This window comes from Cricetulus griseus, chromosome 4 (genome assembly GCF_003668045.3).
Source record: "Cricetulus griseus strain 17A/GY chromosome 4, alternate assembly CriGri-PICRH-1.0, whole genome shotgun sequence".
Lineage (NCBI taxonomy): Eukaryota > Metazoa > Chordata > Mammalia > Rodentia > Cricetidae > Cricetulus > Cricetulus griseus.
This window is the reverse complement of record NC_048597.1, coordinates 79,936,577-79,956,623: the sequence shown is the minus strand read 5'-3', so window position 1 is coordinate 79,956,623 and position 20,047 is coordinate 79,936,577. Positions and strand designations below refer to the sequence as shown.

At 45.0% G+C, this 20,047-nt stretch overlaps 1 protein-coding gene across 1 annotated transcript; it reads right to left on the bottom strand.

The window, feature by feature from the left end:
- Positions 1-981: 981 nt before the first annotated feature.
- Kdelr2 (KDEL endoplasmic reticulum protein retention receptor 2) lies at positions 982-16,778 on the bottom strand. The gene is made up of 5 exons (XM_027413575.2): positions 16,546-16,778; positions 7,910-8,010; positions 3,207-3,365; positions 1,488-1,740; positions 982-1,149 (listed from the first exon to the last, which is right to left on the bottom strand). Exons 1-5 carry the CDS (start codon positions 16,634-16,636, stop codon positions 1,115-1,117), a joined length of 639 nt encoding a protein of 212 aa, XP_027269376.1. The 5' UTR covers positions 16,637-16,778; the 3' UTR covers positions 982-1,114.
- Between the last annotated feature and the right edge of the window lie 3,269 nt (positions 16,779-20,047).

Genomic DNA, 20,047 nt, shown 5'->3' with positions numbered 1-20,047 from the left:
AACAAGAGTTTTCAGAAGCCTAATTGATAGAAAAGACCATACATTATGTTTAATAAAATGTTTATTTAGGAGGTTAACACAAGATAGGTCATGCAAGAGCCCAGTTTAAAAAAAAAAAAACAAAAAACAAAAAACCTAAAAAGAATGTAAGGAATGGATAATTGGTGCTGCCAATTAAAAAGATTGTCAATCATTTTATCACCAAAAGCGCTATGAAAAAGACCATTTGAATCTGACATGGTTGTAGTGATCCTTGGAATTTGTGACTAAAAGTGACAGGTAGCCATTTGTGTTCCATTTCTCAGAGGAGTAGAGTCCTGTCCAAAATAGCCCTCACACCCACCCTGTCCACATTCCATTCAGAAGGCAGGAGGCTCAGAGCCTCCGGGTGTGGTGGGCTCTCAACACCCTCTGGAGAATCGCAAGCTACCACATCTCAGCAGGGATGAAGGGAGAGCATTTGGTGGCATCGGCTGACACTGTTTCCACTGGGGACCTCAAGTTTTATAATGAAAACTGTAGGACTTGCCAGCCATCCTCCCAGACCTGAAGTGTAGTGTTTTGACGTATGGGGAAGGACTTCCAGGGCAATGAGGACTGGTTTGGGCAGAAACACCAAATGGAACATAGCATCTCAGATTTCAGACAAACATAACTCATCTTTTGGCAAAAAAATGAAATAAAATAAATATCATGGAAATTTGACAGTTGTTTGAATAATCTACCAAGTGTCGAGGAGTATAATTTCATTGTAGACACAAGAATCGACCATCTCATCGAAGTTTCAAAAAAATAAAAAAGGTTTGTACTTACTCTGTACAAAATTGTCACTTTTGGAACTGCCCCAATTCATCTACACATTGAATTTATTAACACAGCATTAAGTTTCTTTGTGTAAAAAACTCTTTGTACATAGTAATAAAAAAGATAAGGCAGGATGCAGTGGACTGAGCCTCCTGGTCCCTTCCTCCGCATCCCCGAAGAGCCACCAGGGAGCGGCTGTGACAGAAGGAGCCATCTCTGCTTCTCCGCACTGAGCATCCCGCACCTGCGCTGTGGTGAGAATCCTGTCTGAGCACCCTGAAGGACAGAGGCTGCTGATGGTCTTTGGCACTTACGCTGGCAGACTGAGCTTCTTTCCCTTGAGTACTAAAATTTGATGGAAAAGAACAGAAACAAGACATCACTGGGTGGACAAGTTCAGTTTCCTTACCCTGGTCCTCATTTCATATGCAGGCTTCAAGTACAAGTAAATAATAGCAACAGAAAACAAAAACAAAGCCATGCTGGCTGGTGGTGGTGCACGCCTTTAATTTCAGCACTTGGGTAGAAGCAGATGGATCTCTGTGAGTCTGAGGCCAGCCTGGTCTACAGAGCAAGTTCCAGGATAGCCAGTGTTACATAGAGAAACCCTGTCTCAAGGCAGCTGGGTAAGTAAGCCCTTGACAGAATCTGCCACGATGAACTGAAGGGCAGACATGACGTACCTTTTGTAATGTATAAGTAAAAGAAGTCGCAGTAGAGAATGGTCTGGACGACACCAGCCACCACAGCAATGAGGTCAAAGAAACCCTCGAAGTAAAAGCGCCAGATCCAATTGACGAGGTACAGAGCACGGTAGAGGCCCAGGAAGAAGAGGTAGTGGGTGGTGATGGTCTCAGCCTCGCCAGTCTTGCTGATCATAAAGAGCTGTGGAAGGATGGCCACTGACTCCAGGTAGATGGAGAAGGTCCATAAAATCTGAAAGACAGGAGGCTGGCTTCAGCTGGGAGGAGCAAGCAGCCACCACATACAACACAGAGGGCAAAGACCATTTAAGAGGCTGGATGAGCTGCCAAGGATGAGCTGGGTAAGGGAATTGTCATGTCTTGTCTACCATGAATCCACATGGAAGGTGTTACTGTGTGGGCTCATCCCACTCCAGATCCAGTCCCCAACCCACCCCACTGTTTCTGCTGACTCTCTACCAACTGACCATATTTTTCCACTATAGATGGCTCTGCCTTACAATTCTTCAACATTCCAAAAGTATGAAAGCAATACACACTCAACAGAAACTATACTTAAATGTTCATTGTTAAACTGGGGCTAGTGGAATGTACTGATGCTGGGCAGCAGAGGAGCTGCAGATCTCAGTCAGCTCAGTGCATCTATCACCTGCACCGACAGGAAACGATAGTCTACAATGTGCTGGGTTGGTATGCTAGCTATATTAAACGTTTTTCCTTTCCATTTTGGCTTTTCAAGACAGGGTTTCTCTGCATAACAGCCCTAGCTGTCCTAGAACTCACTGTACACCAGGCTGAACTTGAACTCAGAGATTCACTTGCCTCTGCTGTTAGTATTCAGACATCTGTACCAGCCTGTCCTTGGGGTCCTGACAGGATATGCCCTCAGCTGCAGCCACTGAGAGCACCACCTGTGCACATTCACTGTGTTCCCTTTTAAAAAGGCCCACCCACCTCCCATCTCTCTTTCTCTTCCTCTCTCTCTGTTTCTCTTCCACCACTCTTGTCCCCAAAGACCAGTCTTTGCCCCTTCTCTCTCCATTTCCAATAAATCTCCTATGTGAGTCCTGTTGTATGGTGTGACTTCTCATTACGGCATTTTCCTAGCTATTTTTTCAACTAACAATGAGTCTGTCAATAAATGCTCACACCCCTGACAAAAGTCAAGGAGCTCATTCCTTAGGTGCCACCCACCTCTTTTTCTGAGACACTAACTAGCCTAAGTAAGCTGATCTACTAAGTGATCTACTGTTTCCACCTCCCCCAACACTGCACTTCCATTTTTCTTTTTGGTCTTGGAGCTTGAACTCAGGTGCTCAGCACTTTACTAACAGATATCTCCCCAGTCCTTCTCACCCCCCACTTTCTTTCATTGAGACATGATCTTATGTAGCTCACATTGACCTCAAACTCACTAGCTGAGGATGACCTTGAACTCTTGATCCTTTTGCCTCTACTTCCTAGGTGTTGGGCTGACAGACATGTACCACAACACCAGTCTTAGTTTGGGGAAACATCTAGCAGATGACAGATAAACTGTTAGCAGACACCCAAGTATTTGGGTGTAAATAGACTGGTATATCAGCGTATACTGTACCAGGAGTCTGCCAAACAGCAAAACAAAGGAAGAAAACAATAAGAATCCATTTTCTGTAAACAGGGAATCAGATGTGACCACTAAATAATCCCTTCACCAACCTCAAGAGGAGAGAAGTCATGATTGACTAGAAATGAGAGGCCTCCCACGGGAACCACCAGAAATTCCACTCGAAAGGTATCGTGATTTCCATCATAGGTGGCCTTAAATTTCATGTAGATCAGGTACACCGTGGCATAGGAGCAGGCAATGTAGATAAGCTAGGCAAAGGAGAGACACCAGGTTAGGAGCACATTGCAACTAAACACTATTGTACTACATATAGTCAGCTTTACACACACACACACACACACACACACACACACACACACACACACACACACACACACACACTCACTCTTCCACCACCATATAGTCAGTTTTAAATACTCCTGAGTGACACAGCCACCACAAGGAGGACACAGGACAGTTCTACTACCCAAATCTTATCCTGTTGCCTCTTTGTAGTCAAGCCCCCTCCAGGCTCCAGTTTTGCTTTTTCTAGAATGCCACATGAGTGAAGTCAAACAACACATTGCTTTCTGCATTTGGCTTCTTCAAATAGCACAATGTGTCGAGAGTCAGCCAAAGTTGCTACATACATTAGTTATTTTCCCTTTTTAGAGACCAAAAAAATTTTTTTATTTATGTATGTGTATGTGTGCACATGTACCAATGGAGACCAGAAGAGGGCATCAAATCCCTTGAAAGCTAGAGTTACACCCTATTGTAAACCTGTTTGTAAGCTGCCAAATGTGGGTGCTGGGACTTGAACTCCAGGCCTCACAACTGAGCAGTAAGCACTCTTATCCACTGAGTCATATCCCTGGCCCATTTCCTCCTTTGTGCTGAACAGAGATCTAATGTACAGGTAGCTGTATCACAATCTGCTTACTCACCAGTTAAAGAAGTCTCCTGTTTCCAGTTGGAAGATGGTGATTAGCTGCTGTGAACATGTGTTATAGCCTTTGTGTGAATGTAAGGTTCATTTTTCTTGCATTTATACCTAGGAGTAGGGTGCTGGATCAAATGTTAAGCATGTGTTTTAAAACTCTAGGGAAATCCAGAAAAACAGGCTTTGAATCTCATCTTACCCTATGACACAGTGGCTTTAGAGGGGAAAGAATGCAAAGTTCATTACAGTTCTGGACCAAGGACTTCCATCCAACACTTCTTTGGCTAGCTTTTTTGTAAAGATAAGATAAGCACTGTAATTCAGGTTAAACTTTTGCTATAGTAGCTTTACTTAAACTGCACTCCTTTGTTGAGGGCCAGAAAGATGGCTCGGTAGGTAAAGGCACTAGGGCCCAAGCCCAATGATGGAGTTCAGTCTCTGGGAAATATGTGCTGAAAGGAGCATCACAACTCCTTAAAGGCATCCTGACCCCCACACTTGAGCAGTGCCATGTGTGCACCCAGGCATGTACGCTCACAGATATACACAAAATAAATGAACATAAAAAAATGCAAAACGGGGCTGGAGAGATGGCTCAGAGGTTAAGAGCACTGACTGCTCTTCCAAAGGTCCTGAGTTCAATTCCCAGCAACCAAATGGTGGCTCAGAACCATCAGTTATGAGATCTGGTGCCCTCTTCTGGTGTGCAGATATACATGGAAGCAGAATGGTGTATACATAATAAATAAATAAATCTTTTAAAAAATGCAAAACAGTGTGTTACTTTAACAATAAATATTCAGATTGTTGCTGTGAAATTCAGTCTGGTATTAAAACAAAGCAAAGCCAAAAGCTAACTTTAAGATTACTATTTTAAGATTTTAAAATTTTATTTTATAAGTGTTTTGCCTGCATGTATATACATACACCACACCTATCTGGTGCCCTCCAAGGGCAGAAGGGATTAAAGTCCCTGGAACTGGAATTGTAGGTGTCAGGTCCTCTGCAAGGGCAACAAGTGATCTAACCCACTGAGCCATCTCTCCAGCCCTTAATATTATTTTTAAAAAGATTTTATTTTTAATTATTATGTCTGACTGTAGGTTTGTGCACTTGAATGTGGTGCCTGCAGAATAGAAAGTATTGGATTCCCTGGAACTGGAGTTACAGACGACATGATGTGGGTGCTAGGAATCGAACTTGTGTCCTCTGTACAAGTTGAGAAACTGGTTGAGAGCACTGGTTGCTCTTGCAGAGGACCAGTGCACACATGGCAGCTCACCACTGCCTGTAACTTCAGACCCAGGGATCCAATGCCCTCTTCAGACCTCATGGGCACTAGGCACACATGTAGTATATATACATAAATGCAGACAAAACAACATACATATAAAACAATGAAATTAATTTTTTAAAAAGATTTTATTTATTTATTATGTATACAACATTCTGCTTCCATGTATATCTGCACACCAGAAGAGGTCACCAGATCTCATAAAACAGATGGTTATGAGCCACCATGTGGTTGCTGGGAATTGAACTCAGGACCTCTGGAAGAGCAGTTGGTGCTCTTAACCTCTGAGCCATCTCTCCAGCTCAATGAAATTAATTTTTAAAATTAATTTTTAAAAAAGCAGTATGAACTTAGCATCTTAATTGATGAGCCAGCTCCAAAATTTATTTTATCCTTGATTTATGTGTATATGTATGTGCACATGTTTGTATGTCTACAAAGGCCAGAAAAGGGAGTCAGATCCCCTGGAGCTGGAATCACAGGCTGCTGTGGGTGCTGGGTACTAAATGCCTGTCCTCTGCAAGAGAAGCAAATGCTCTTAACTGCTGAGCAGTCTCCCCAGTCCCCTGGAAGCTAGTTTGTAAAACACTTCTGCCTCCAAGACAGCAATTTTGGGCACACAGCAACAGAGCTGTTCAAGGGCTCACAATTGAGTCCTGTGTTCTTTCATCTTTAAAAGGTCACCCAGGCACAAGGGAACACCTAGTATTCTGAAATTATATCAATTTGTAAAGTGCAGACACTCAGACCTAAGAATCAAACTCAGATTTCAAACATGAATAGAGATGGCTGGGATAGGACCACACTGCCTTGTTAATCGTTCTCCCTAGGAAATACAACTTTAAAAACTTAATTAGGGAAACACTGGGGCAAATGACTTAATAGGGAAATGAGGGTAATCATCAAGTCCTTGCATAGTTTAAAAACCCACAATGACACTAAACAGTTCCCAGTCCTTCATTATACATTTATTTCTGTAAATCGTCAGCCTGTATTAAAATGGTTGGTTTTAACTCTACACATGTATTAATAAAGAAAACATACATGGAGGTGCACCCATATCACACTCCCTCTGGACCATACCTAGTCCAGGCTTACTATAGCTTGGGGCTTCCCAGGGCCCTGCCTGTGACCTACAGCTGGGCTCTGGCTCTACAAGCAAGCAAGCAAGCAAGCAAGCAAGCAGGATTGTGCTGAGAGCTGGGACTCAGTAGGAAGAGAGGATTCTGATTCTCCCATCCCCAGTAACTGCAGTTTTATCTTACTCAGACAGTAAGCAGAACCCTACCTAGTCACTCTGTCTACATACATTCATCCGGGCTTGTGTTCCTGTGTGTGTAGAACAGAAGTCAACCTTGGGTGTTTTTGAATTATTGTAATTTATGTGTATGTCTGGGCAAGTATATGACATGTGTAGGTATCCATGACAGAAGCCACAAGAAAGCCAGATCCCCTGAAGCTTCCTGATGTGTGCGCTAGGAACCAAACTCAGTTTCTGTACAAGAGCAGTGTGTGTTCTTAACTGCTGAGTCATTGCTCCAGCTAATGTGTTTTTGAGACAAAGGGCTCAGTAATCAGGCTAGGTTGGCAGGACTCTGAGCCCTGGGGATCTTCCTGTCTCTACCTCCCTAGAGCAGGGATTACAAGTAAGTGCTACCACACCCAACATACATGGGTGCTGAGGATCAAACTGAGGTCCTCATGCTGACACGGAAGCATTGTACAGACTGAGCTATGTCCCCGGCTCAACCTAGCCATTTTTTTTTTTTTTAAAGATTTTATTTATTATGTATACACCATTCTGCTTCCATGTATGTCTGCACACCAGAAGAGGGCACCAGATCTCATAACAGATGGTTGTGAGCCACCATGTGATTGCTGGGAATTGAACTCAGGACCTCTGGAAGAGCAGCCAGTGCTCTTAACCTCTGAGCCATCTCTCCAGCCCCCAACCTAGCCATTTTTAAGACAGCCAAATATTTCCTGATTACTAGAATCCAGAACAAAATGATTACAGTTGACTCAAATTGCCTTTTCCTTAATTTTTTTTTTGTTTTGTTTTTAGCAAAGATCATAAACCCAAATACAGCACTCCTAATTAACCTATACTCATCAAGATGCTTTCAAATACAGTGTTGGGTAGGGGGTGCCCCAAACTAAATTCTTAGAACCATGCTATAAAGTGCTTACAGAATGAGACCCCCAAGTCAATTCCCAGCACTACAAAATCAATAAATAAAGCAAAAAGACATGAAAGCAGAGGGGAGCTTGTTGGGAAGAGAAAGGGAATTAGCAGAAGGGGGACAAGAGAGTGCAATAAGGTGACTATGACTGAAAATTCAAACCTCTATAGAGAGACAGACATGCAGACACACCAGCAAGATGGCACAGTAGGTAAAAGCCCTTGCCAATTGAGCCTGACAACCTGAGTTGGGTAAAAGGAGAGAACTTATTCCCAAAAGTGTCATCTGGCCACCACACAGGCACCACAGCATGTGCTTGCCTGCATTTACATATACACACACTGAAGATGAAACATTGTGGATAAATGCACTGGAGCTGATGTTATACCATACCTTCATAGATGTATTATATAGTGAAATGAATGAAGTAAAAAGATCCAGGTATCGAGTTGTGAAGACCAGTGCAAACAGAAGCTGGCTTTTCCCAGAAATGCCTGAAGAAACAAAAAATGAGAGTTAGAACAGCCTAGAGAAGAACTTTGGCTCCTGAGATCACCCTGGGCAGCAAGTGTGCAGACAGGGAAAGGATACTTGGGGTCAAAGGTCCAGGCCTGGGGACAACTGATTAAACCAGAGAAAATAAAGTTTTTCTTTCTTATAGCACCCCTTTTCAGCTCTCTTAACTGGTCCTGCTATGGTAGATGAATGTAGAAAAGTGATCTTGTTACACTACCATCAATACACGGAGATGCGTACCCTCTAAGAGATCAGTTGACTGCTTGTTATTCAGTATCACACCATCTGTACCTTCATATGCCTAACACTCGAGGTTGGCTGTGCTGGCATATGCCTGAATTCCCAACACCTGAGAAGGGCAAGCAGTAAGACTGAACTACACAGGAGGACCCTGTCTGGAAACAATACAAAGTAAAAACTGGTAACATGGTGTCAAGGTGTTTTTCCAGACAGTTTCTCTGTATTGCTTTGAAGGCTATCCTGGAACTTGCTCTGTAGACCAGATTGGCCTTGAACTCACAGAGATCGGCCTGCACCACCATCACCCGGCTTTGGCAGTACACATTCTACCCATTATACAGCACCCAGCATGGACCCAGCGGAGAACTCTACACTCCCTTCACTGCTATGGAACATGGTAAGTGCACTCTTCTCTGCCATTGTCAGGTCATTTCCAGCTTACAGAAACTACAGCCCGAATGTAAGAACTTTCTCATTATGAGTAAGGAACTCATCCACAAATGAATATAAAGGAGGGACGCTGACTCTGCTTCCATGTAAGAGTCTAGGGCAGAGCTGGGCAGCCAATCTGCTGCTCACTTCTTTCCTCAGAAATGAGGACTTTTTTCTATCAGAGGAGAAATGTCAACGCAGATGCTAAACACTGGGGTGAGAAAGACAGGAGCCGCACACAGGTCTTACGGGATGTTTGGTGAAGTCTTGAGGATTTTCCAATTCATTTGCTATATGGTTCTTTCCAGTATTTTCAATAAAGCAGGATATAGACAGGCAGTTTGCCAGGAAGGGTTTATTCCAGTGGGGCTTTGGCACCAGGTGCATCCTTATCGTTTCAGCATTCCTACACTAAAAGCCAAATGTGGTAGCTCACTACTGTCCTTTGAGACCCAACTAAACAACCATCACCTCCACTTGGAGACACCCTGCCTCAGGGCTGCTGATTCATCCCGCAGCCACTTCATGCCAGCTGCTACCCTGGCTTCTCCACGGACATTATATGACACACTGTGGGGCTGGCTCAGCAGATAACTCATTTGTCATGCAAGTGGAGACCCCAGAACCCATGTAAAGCAGCCAGGTACAGCAATAGGCATTTGTGATCATGACACTTGTGACTTGATTTATGCAGTGGAGAACAACAAAGAGACAGTGGCTCACACAAGATGGAAGGCAAGGACACCTGAGCTTGACCTCTGGACTCACACAACTCTGATGATCTGGATCCCATACCTGCAAAACCCCCAAAAGACACAGAACTCTCTTGCGGAAGTTGGGCCTAATTCCATTTAGTATTTCCTGTGCTGGGTACTAGTTGAGACACATAATAGGGTCCAAAAAACACATGCTCAAAGGAAATGGAATTCATTTTATCTTCATGTCCTAGGGCAGTCTCACTCTGTGCTATTCTGGATGAAACTTTCAGAAACTCTGAGTCCTACTGTGTCTCTAGAACAGTAAACATGCTCTGCCTAACTGACTATAAGCTGGAGGATGAGATTCTCCGGGTGAGCACTGGGCAGAGGAGAAGCCAGGTGGTATGTTTAATGCTGTGGAATCCACAAAGGAACTACCATCTGGGAACCCTGGATGCTTACAGGATGCAGCAACTATTCTCCCTGGCCTGGAGCTAGACTAGCATGTAGCTGCTTTTCTCTTTACCACCGATAGTGTCTTCTCACAGAAGGAAGCATTCTCAAGCTAAAGACAGGAAAGGGTGAGCAAGAATCACTTGGGGGGAGGAGTGGGATTGAATAGCTGCTACCTTATCTGTCTATTGATGGATCTGCAGTGCTGGGTGTCAGTCCTTTGGAATGTATGTCTGCCTGCCTGCCTGCCTGCCCACCTTTCGTCCTGAGGGTCAAACCCAGGGCCTCAGTTAGGCAAGCCCCTTACTACTGAGCCACAATGTCAGGCAATACCAATCTGATCTTGGACCAGAAAATTCCAAGGCAATCACGTAATAAGTGCTCACAGAGCACCACTATCAGCATTTCTGACCGACAAATGCACCTGACAACTACACTTCAGAGCAGAACTCTTCAAATTAGTACCACTCATTCTTGTCTTCCCCACAGAGTTCAGTGAGGCTCACAAAAGCCCACAGGACTTTAATTACAGCCAATGTTCAAAGTTGGGTTTCTGATGTTCCTATTGGTTCATAGAACAGATGCCTTATTCAAACAAAGGAGATTCTACTAACAGCCGGGATGCCACCAAGCACTGTGGGTCGGGCCACCCAGAAAGGTTCCACGCCTAGGATTCTCTCAAAGGATCTGAGTATTCAAAAAAAACAAACAAACAAAAAAAAAAAAAAAAAAAAAAAAAACCTGTTTCTTTTGGTGGGGACAAATAGCCCAAGCTGACTTTGAATCTGCTATGGGTTAAAGCTAGCCTTGAGCTCCTCATCCTCTTGCCTCCACCTTTCCAAGGGCTGGAATTACAAATGTACACTGTCACACCCAGCTTGGACATCCTTTTGAAACTTATGACCTTTTCCTGGACTCCACAACTCAATACTTAAGACCAGCCTCACAGCCAGGCATAGCAGAAGAAGCCTGCAGTCCCAGCCTATCTGTAATCAGGAAGCTGAGGCAGGAAGATCAGAGTTCAAAGCCAGTCTGGGTTATGTGGCAGGATCTTCTTGTCTCAAAAAACCTACCAAAGACAGGGAATGTAGCTCACTGGTAGAGTGTCTAGTATGCCCAAGGCTCTGGGTTAGATTCTCAGAAGGAATGGAGGTGGTTTTAGAAAGTCAGTCGAGATGCTGTTTAAGGCTGGACCTATTAATGCCACCCTAATTCCATTTTCTGTGCTGTCAAACACAGATTACACTAACTTGTTGGGAATGCTGAAAAGATGGAGGGAAGTGCTTCACAGTATACATGCTGTTGTGAAAACCTGAGAAACAACAGTTAATATAAAAAAACACATGCCAATCATTCTTAAAATTTTTCTAATGGGCTAAAGTATACAGAATGACTATAAGGTCTCTCTCTCTCTCTCTCTCTCTCTCTCTCTCTCTCTCTCTCTCTCTCTCTCTCTCTCTCTCTCTCTATGAGACAGGGTTTCTGTGTAGCTTTGTAGACCAGGCTGGCATTGAACTCACAGAGATCTTCCTGCCTCTACCTCCCGAGTGCTGGGATTAAAGGAGAGCACTACCACTGCCTGGATAGGTCTTCTCTCTTTTAAGTTTATCTTTATTACTTTTAATTATCCATGTCTTTGACTGTGGGTTAAGTGCATGAGTGCAGGTGCCTGAAGAGACCAGCAGAGGGTATCAGACCCAAACAAGCTGGAGGTGCTCTCAATGACAGCCACCTCTCCAGTACCACTCTTAAAGAGCCTTCCCATCTCCACTTTAAGTGTAACTGTGTGAGCTGTTTTAAGGTCCCTCCCCTTAAAAAAAAAGTATTTAGCTTTATGTATATGAGTGTCTGGTTGCATGTATGTATGTGTACCACACATGTGCCCAGTGCCTGTGGAGGCCAGAAGCAGTCAAGAGTCCCTGGAATTGGAGTTACAGATCATTGTTAGCCCCCATGTAGGTGCTGGGGAGCAAACCCAAGCCCTCTGCAAGAGCAGCAGGTGCTCGTAACTCCTGAGCTATCTCTCCAGCCCTTAAAGGCCTCTTTCCATTTATGTTTGTATGTGTATCACATACATTTTTACCCTTTAAAGTAACCTTGTGTTTTACAACCCACTTTTGAAGTCATATCTTGGAATCATCTTTTCCTTCCAAGAACACACATGTGTGGTTGCATCCTATTTAATGTCTTCACATGTTCAGTGTGGACATAACAAGATTTATGAGACCACATCTGAATTATTTATAATTTCCCCCCTGGATTTATGTTTATTTTTATAGATTGTTTTCTAGATTCTATTTATGTGTGTGTGGTGGGCAGGTACAAAAGGAGGATAGAAAAGGGCATCGTAAATCCTGGAGCCATCCAATATGGCTGCTGAGAACTGAACAGCATCGAGCACACCCATAAGTCATCTCTCCAGCCTGTTTATAGTTTTTGTTGTTTTAAATTCTACACAAACATCTCTATTTACAGTATTTTGTGGCTGGAGATATGGTTCAGTGATAGAGTGCTTGGCTGGCAAGCAAAAGCCCAGCACTCCATAAGCTGGGCATGACAGCATACACTTGTGATCCCAGCACTGAGGTGGAAACAGGAAGGTAAGAAGTTCAAGGCTCTCTTTAGCTATATAAGCACTTTTCCCTCAGCAGTCTTTACACTCCTTGTTGGGAAGTCACAGGAGGTATCCTTGGGGTCTCTCCTTCCACTTCACACTCCAGAAGTTATTGCCCTTATGGCTTGACAACCACATTTGTACCTCTTCACACATGATTTACCATCTCACTTGACCTGCACCTATCTTTGTGCAATGCTAAGGTTCATACCCAGGCCTCACACGTGCTAGACAAGCATTCTCCCACTGCAGCATCCTTTTTATTCTCTCAAGATCCTTTGTAGCCAAAGATGGCTTTGAACTTCTAGTCCTCCTATGTCTACTTGCAGATGCTGGGATTACAGCACACACTGCCACACCAACTTTATAAGATGCAGGGATGGAACCAAGGATTCTGTCATTACAGTCTTCAGAGTGGAAACTTTGCTGCCACCTGCTGCTGACTCGTCTCAGTGCTGTGCACACAGCGGGTGCTCAATCAATGCATGATTACTAAGGGACTAGTCTTCACAGGAACAGAGGAAATAGCTCGAAGAGGAAGCTAGGACTGTGATGCAAAAGCTTCAAATACTCAGTGTCAACAACAAAAGTAAGTGTCACCACTGGGGGATAGAGCACCACTGTGACCACCAGGCACAAGGTCATGAGGTCCTAAACTCAATCTCCAATAGCAGCAAAATAAACAAACAAACAAAAACCAGTGTTTTCTATTTGCTTCAAATAAATAAACTATTCACTTATGTGAAATACAGGGACATTTGCAGTTGCTCTTGTCAAATGTGATAGGTTGAAAAGTTTATAGCCTACACAATGGCTAGGAGGAAAGGAGTAACCCAGGGAGGTAGGCTTGGAGGTCACTCATCTCAGGGCTCTACCAGCCCCTCACTCAGTGCTCAACACTGACAGGGACTATCAGCTTACAGGAAAAGTTAGACAGACAGAAAGCACTGCACCTAAAGCACAGCTTTGGGATGTGGATCTGGCTCAACTGGTAGAGCACTTGCTTGACTTCAGGGAGGCCCCGGGTTCATACTCCGGCACCATAAATAAGTAAATATTATAGCTTCTTCTCACAAGGTACTCTAGATAAGCACTTAGGACAAAAAAAAAAAAAAAAAAAAAAAACAGTGACATTCTGAGAGACAACTTGACCATCATGAAGCCTGGCAGTTCGGGAACACAAGACACTCTATACTTCGTTTCCTGATGTAGTCACAACAAATGCAGCCACAGCATTTACATTCACACAAGATCAGCTCACTGCCCCCAACTGTAGAACAGGTCCTTAGAGGATGAGTGGTGATGCACACCTGTAATCCTAGCTCCTGGGAGGCTGAAGCAGAACGATTGAGGCAACACTGAATACTCAAAAAATAGAATGCCCCATTTCCTAGCAGCCTCATCCTCCCCTTAGGGAAAAATGTCCTGTGGGTTAGGAATTGCTGGAGTGTTCAGCACTGGTGTTGAAATCCTAAAGTGATCTCCGACTTTCAAGCTGAGAACCACCACCTGGATGGACATGGCTCAGGTTCCAGATATTTGAGAAACTCTGATCAAGTTCTTCCTCTCTCAAGTCCCTAAACAACTTTTATAACTTAGCCTGGAAAAACAGAGCAGCTAGGACAAGTCAGTGTTTAATTCAGAATAAATCATCTTGGTGAGTTTCAAGAGTCCAGAATATTTTATATAGCAGAATAAAGAGGACCCTGAGTCCAAGAGTGAGAACAGTTTAATAATGTCCACGAGATACTTGGGAGATACTCCTGAACTGAACTTACCCACTTACCTCCCATCTCGGCACTTTGGATGGGATACTTTGTTCTCATTAATGCTCTAATTTCCCATGAAAACAACGAATATTAAATAGCACCCCCTTCCTTTTCCTTGTTTCTCAAAATTCCCTTAAGAATTCTACTTAGGCGAGTGGGAGATAAAGCTAAGAGCACTCTCTGCTCTTGCAGAGTACCTAGGTTTGTTTTCCAGCAACCACATGGTAGCTTATAACTGCCCATAACTTCAGTTCCAGAGGATCTGACACCCTCTGCTGGTCTCCATGGGCTTCTGTACACTTGTGGTGAACAGACACACATATGCACATAAAAATGAGTAACTTAAAAAGCATCTATTTCTGGAGGCTGGAGAGATGGGTCAGTCATTAATAGGATGTACTGCTCTTGTAAAGGACCTGAGTTCAGTTCTCAGCACATCAGGCAGCTAAAAACTGCCTGAGCTCCATCTCCAGGGGAATATGATGTCTTCTTCTCTTGGCCTCCACAGGAACCAGCACTCACACAATTAAAAATAAATCTTGGCAGAACATAAGAAATGAAGAAATTTTTGATAGAAAGCTAAAGACTAAAAGTAGTGTCCAAGTATAACAACAACAAACACACCTAAACCACTGGCATCAAATTCGAAAACTAAAACTATGTGGGACAAAGCAAACATTAATTTGAAATTGCAACTTATGCATTCCTGCTTACGTTTCAACTCTGGCTTCAGCAAAACTGTGCTTACCTCCCTAAGACTCAGTTCCCTCCTCCAGTATGGGGACTTGCCCACATGGTGATTTTAAGGACTGCCTGAGATGAGCTACATAAAACACTGAGCTGGTTACCGAATGCACACCTATCACAACTGCAGCCATTAATTTGGTGTCATCACAAATCACGAAACTGAGCCTCTCAGGTCACCTCCAAGTCAGACACGATGTTTTCAGCACAGGACTTTGGAGCATCCACTTTGATTGATCAAAGGTCTTTTTTGGCTGTGCTCACTTCCTGGATCTCAACTATGTTCCAGGGAGAGAGATGAGACCTTCAGACAGCAGAGTCAAAGGGGTGGTGTTAACTTTAGATGATGAGGTGTTTACTAATAAACCAGATAGGTGGCACCTCAATCACCCAGGTCCTCTAGGACTTCTATCTTCTGCTGTCTCTAAAAAAAAATAAATAAATTTGAGTTCACAAAGTTATTCCATTAGTGACCATAGCATTGGGCTTAAGAATGTATTTTGGGTTTTGGGGGTTTGGTGACAGGGTCTCATATAATCCATGATGATTTTGAATCCCTGATCATCAGGTTTCCACCTTTCAAATGCTGGGATTACAAGTAAGCACCATCACATTCACCAAGAAATTATCTAAACCTTAGAAGATTTTTAAGAGTTAATGAAATGCAGAAATTCACAGCTATTGTGTGGGGAAAAGCTCATTCTAGTGCCTCTCTGCAATACCCAAATGAAATATGCATGCACTTAGAGGGAGGGACAGGGCCAACTCACTGGTGACGTGGAGCCAGGAAAACTAGATGAGGACATAGAGGAGACCTCAGTGGTACCCAGCGCTTGCAGCTTTAAGAGAACCAGTTATTAGAGGGCCACACTTAAGAATGAAAAAAGCAGCTCGCTTCTCAAAGTGGCATGAAACTGTGCCAAGTAATTCACTCACTTACAGACTCACATCTTTTTTTTTTATGATGGGTGAGATCCTGAACCCTAACACTTGCATGCAGCCCGCTTAACTTGTAAGCACAGGCCTGACCTGACACTATCCTGCCTCCCCACCCCATCCCCTGCTCCAGTCCTTGAAGAGAACAGGATGAAGAGCAGGATGCCCTCTTCCTCCAGCCAGCCCCACCTTCGCGGGTGGCCTGGTTGCCACGTCAGGCCCTGCTCGCCCACGGTCCTACCCATCCTCCTCGAGCAAGTTTCCCATTGATTGCTGGGGACTCAGAAGCGCCCCCCAAAAGCCCAAGGAGAGGGACACGCCTACTAGAACCCCTCACACCCCGTCCTAAACTTTTCAGATCCAGCAGGACCCGGGGGCAGTTGCGCTAGCGCTCTGCAACCGGACGGATCAAGTTCGCGGGCGGACCAAGTGCAGATCGGGGGCCCAGGGCTGCGACGGAGACCCCGACCCGTGTGCACACCCGGAGGGGTTTCAATGCCCGCAGAGACGGCCGAGGTGGGTGTGTCTGGGCGTCGCGAGCCCCGCGCAAGCCTCAGAGAGACCGAGGGCCGAACGGGTCCTTCCGTGCGGTCCTGCCCCTCGCGCCTCGCCCCGGCGACCGCTCACCCGCACAGGAGCGCGTCTTCCAGATCTTCAGCAGTAGGATGACGATGGCCGCCAGGTGGGACAGGTCCCCAGTCAGCCGGAAGATGTTCATGGCGGCGGCGGTCGGCGCGGCGCAGCGGCCCCGGGGCTCGGCAGCGACTCAGGACGCGGCGACAGCCCCTGAGAGAGGAAGCGGCGAAAGATGGCGGGAGCGGGCGCGACGTGGCCAGGGACGTGGCCGAACTGCCGTCGCGCGCGCGGGGCAGCCTGGGAGAGCGGGCGACCGCTGGGGCCACGCCCCTGCCACGCCCCTTAAAGGCCCCGCAGCCGTGAGCAACCGGACACTACATCTCTCGTGGGCTGCCAACTGAGGACCCAGAGTGCTCCGCAATTTCCGTCTCCAGGGTTTCCGCCCGGGTGCCAGCGATTTCCTTTTTTTAAGTTTTGAAATGACATTCCATTGTGAGAATTTTTCTCTCTCTCCCTCTCTCTCTCTCTCTCTCTCTCTCTCTCTCTCTCTCTCTCCTCCATCCTACTAAGACAGCAGGGGTATCCCTCTTAGGGGCATTGTGAGGATGGTAAGCACTGTTAAAATCTCTTCAGTTAAGAATGCGTGCTTCCCAAGTTCAGTTCGTTGCACCTACATCGTGCAGCTTACAATGCCTGTAACACTAGCTCCAGGGGATTAGAGGCTTCTGGCTTTTGAGGGCACCTGCAATTCAAGTGCACATACTCACAAACAAACTAGCACACACACTTTAAATAATAAAAATAAATAATAAAAAGTCTATTAAATTTTATTAAAAATTATGTTAGGAGCTAGGTAGTGGTGGTGCATCCTGGCACTCAGAAGCAGAGGTAGGCAGATCTCTGTGAATTTGAATTTCCTCTGGGCTACACAGAGGAAACCCTGTCTCTAACCCCTCCCCCGCAAAAAAAAAAAAAAAAAACAATTACAGAGGGCTAGAGAAATGGCTCAGTGGTTGAGATCACTTGCTGTTCTTCCAGAAGACCTGAGTTCTATTCTCAGCACCCACAACCGAAGGCTTCTTCACAAGAAATCTGACGCTTCTGATTTTTGAGGGCATCTTCACTAATACACACACACCACACACACACACACACACACACACACACACACACACACACAGAGTTCATACATACACACACAACTGAAATAATAAAAATAAATCTTTAAAACTGCATTTATTTGTGGATGTGTGTGGGGACTCCAATCAGATACAGTTCTATCCTCCCAACATGTGGGTCCTCTGGATTGGATCAATTGTCTGCCTTATTGACAAGCTCCTTTAACCTCTTCTTCCTCCTCTTCCTCATCTTTCTTTTTGCTTTTATATGTGTGCTTGCATGTGTGTGCACACAAGTGTGCTATGAGGCCAGATATTGACATCTAGGGCCTCCTAGATCACTTGACAACTTATATATTGAGTCAGGGCACCTCACTTGACCCCAGAGCTTGCTGATTTGGCTAGTCCAGTCAGCCAGCCTGCTGAGTGGATCCCCTATCTCCATCTCCAAAGCTCCACCACACCTGCCTGGCATTTATGTGCATGCTGGAGGTCTGGGCTCTGTTTCTCAGACTTTTTTCTTTGGCAGTCTTTCTGGATTTGCAATGTTTCTTGTTTGCCATTTAAGAAGAAATTTGAAGAGTTCAGTTATGGGGCTGGGGTTATAGGGCTGGAGAGTTAACACAGTGAAGTTGCTTGCTACACACACACACACACACACACACACACACACACACACACACACACACGAGGTATGGAGTTAAGCCCCCAGCCCTGGATTAGCCATCTCCCCAGTCTTACTGTTAATATTAACAATTAGTTCTTATAAGTTGTTGTCAGTACTCCTGGGTATTTTCCTGTAAATAAACAACGTTGTTGGGGATGGGCGAATTTGAGTCCTGAATAGCCCTGGCTTCCTTGAATGAAAGACCTTTCAGTCAGTCAGGCAGTGGTGGTTTAAGCCTTTAATCCCAGCACTTGGGAGGTAGAGGCCGGCTGATCTCTTTGGATTTGAAGCCAGCCTGGCCTACAGAGCTAGTTCCAGGACAGCCAGGACTGCTAAACAGAGAAACCCTGTTTGGAAACCTCCCCCAAAGAAACCTACATAATGATGGGTGTGTGTGTGTGTGTGTGTGTGTGTGTGTGTGTGTGATGACTGGGGGGAGGGAGCATCACATGTGAAGGGCTGAGGACAATTTGCAATTTAATCTCTCCTTCCATTGTGTGGGCCCTGGGATTCAACTCAGATCATTAAGCTTGGCTCCAAGCTTTCTCCATTAAGTCCCAGTGATGGCTGTTGATTGTGCCTGAAGGAACAGCTTCAACAAGAATTGTTTCAAAAGGACTGGACATTTTGTTGCCAGTAGTTTATTTGAACTCTAGATGACCCTGCAACTATTTCTACCCAGGTCGGAGGTACTTCCTTAGTGGCCTACCGAAAGGACTGCTGATGCAGCTAAACAGACAATGCAGTGACTGGGGCAAATATTAACCCTGATTTGCATGTCAGGTTTGCGAGATTGGTGGAAATTCCCTTTCCCTGGCTATTTAAGTCAGCTGTTTGGTTCACTTAGTGAGATATCATTCCATGGGTGATCTTTTCATTTTCTTCTATTTTAACAATTTTTTTTTTAATTTTACATGAATGAATGTTTGCCTCCATGTATGCATGCAGTGCCCACAGGGGCCAGAAGAGGGTATTCTTCAGCAAATGCAACCTGCAAATTGGACATGATTTATCAAAGCTTTGCTTTGGATACATAGTGTCAAACTGGAGTATAGAAAGGAACTAGTTATTCATTCCCTCTCTTTCCCCTTTGTTTTGTTTTTGAGTAAGGGCCTTACTGTGCCCTGGCTGGCCTTGAACTTTCAGAGATCCATCTGCTTCCTAGGCACACTGAGCTTTTTTTCTGAGACATTTTTTTGAGACAGGGTGTCATGTCACCCAGTTTGGCATCAAACTTAATATAAAGCCAAAGATGACCTCGAGTGTTGGGGTAACAGGCAAGCACCTCCACCCTTGGCTTCTGCAGTTTGGAGATGGAACCCAGGGCTTCATGAATGCTTGGCAAGCAATCTACCAAGTCAGCGGCATTGCCAGTCCTGGTTGTTTTCTTGAGCAACTCGATAGCCCTTGTTTTCATATTACTTTGGTTTGGTTCACCAGGCAATTATTGAGCACCTGCTGTATGGAGGGGCTGGAAACAACTGTACCAGCAGGAAGAAGCTCTGTGTCAGGTAAGACACCTGGTAGCTGAACCCTGGGCGTGTGCAGATTTGCCAAGGGAGGGCGAGCAGCAGCCTGGTTTAAAGGTCAGAGTAGATAAGGAGAACAGGTCCTCGAGGCTTCCTTCCTATGTGGGCAGGTAGTAGGCTTAGGGAAATGACAACAGAGAGACCAGCCTGTGAGAAACAGGCGAGTGGAGGACACTGGTGACAGGCAGAGACAGCAGCTCAGGAAGGTCTGACTCTGAGACACTGGTGACTGGCGGAAA

Bases quoted from the DNA above. Each gene is read 5' to 3' on its own strand.
- Kdelr2 (XM_027413575.2), bottom strand. From the start codon at position 16,636: ATGAACATCTTCCGGCTGACTGGGGACCTGTCCCACCTGGCGGCCATC. The intron at 8,011-16,545 runs GTGAGCGGTCGC...TTGTTTCTTCAG, and splicing joins GAAGACGCGCTCCTGTGCGG to GCATTTCTGGGAAAAGCCAG. The intron at 3,366-7,909 runs GTATGGTATAAC...TCCTTTGCCTAG, and splicing joins TATATAATACATCTATGAAG to CTTATCTACATTGCCTGCTC.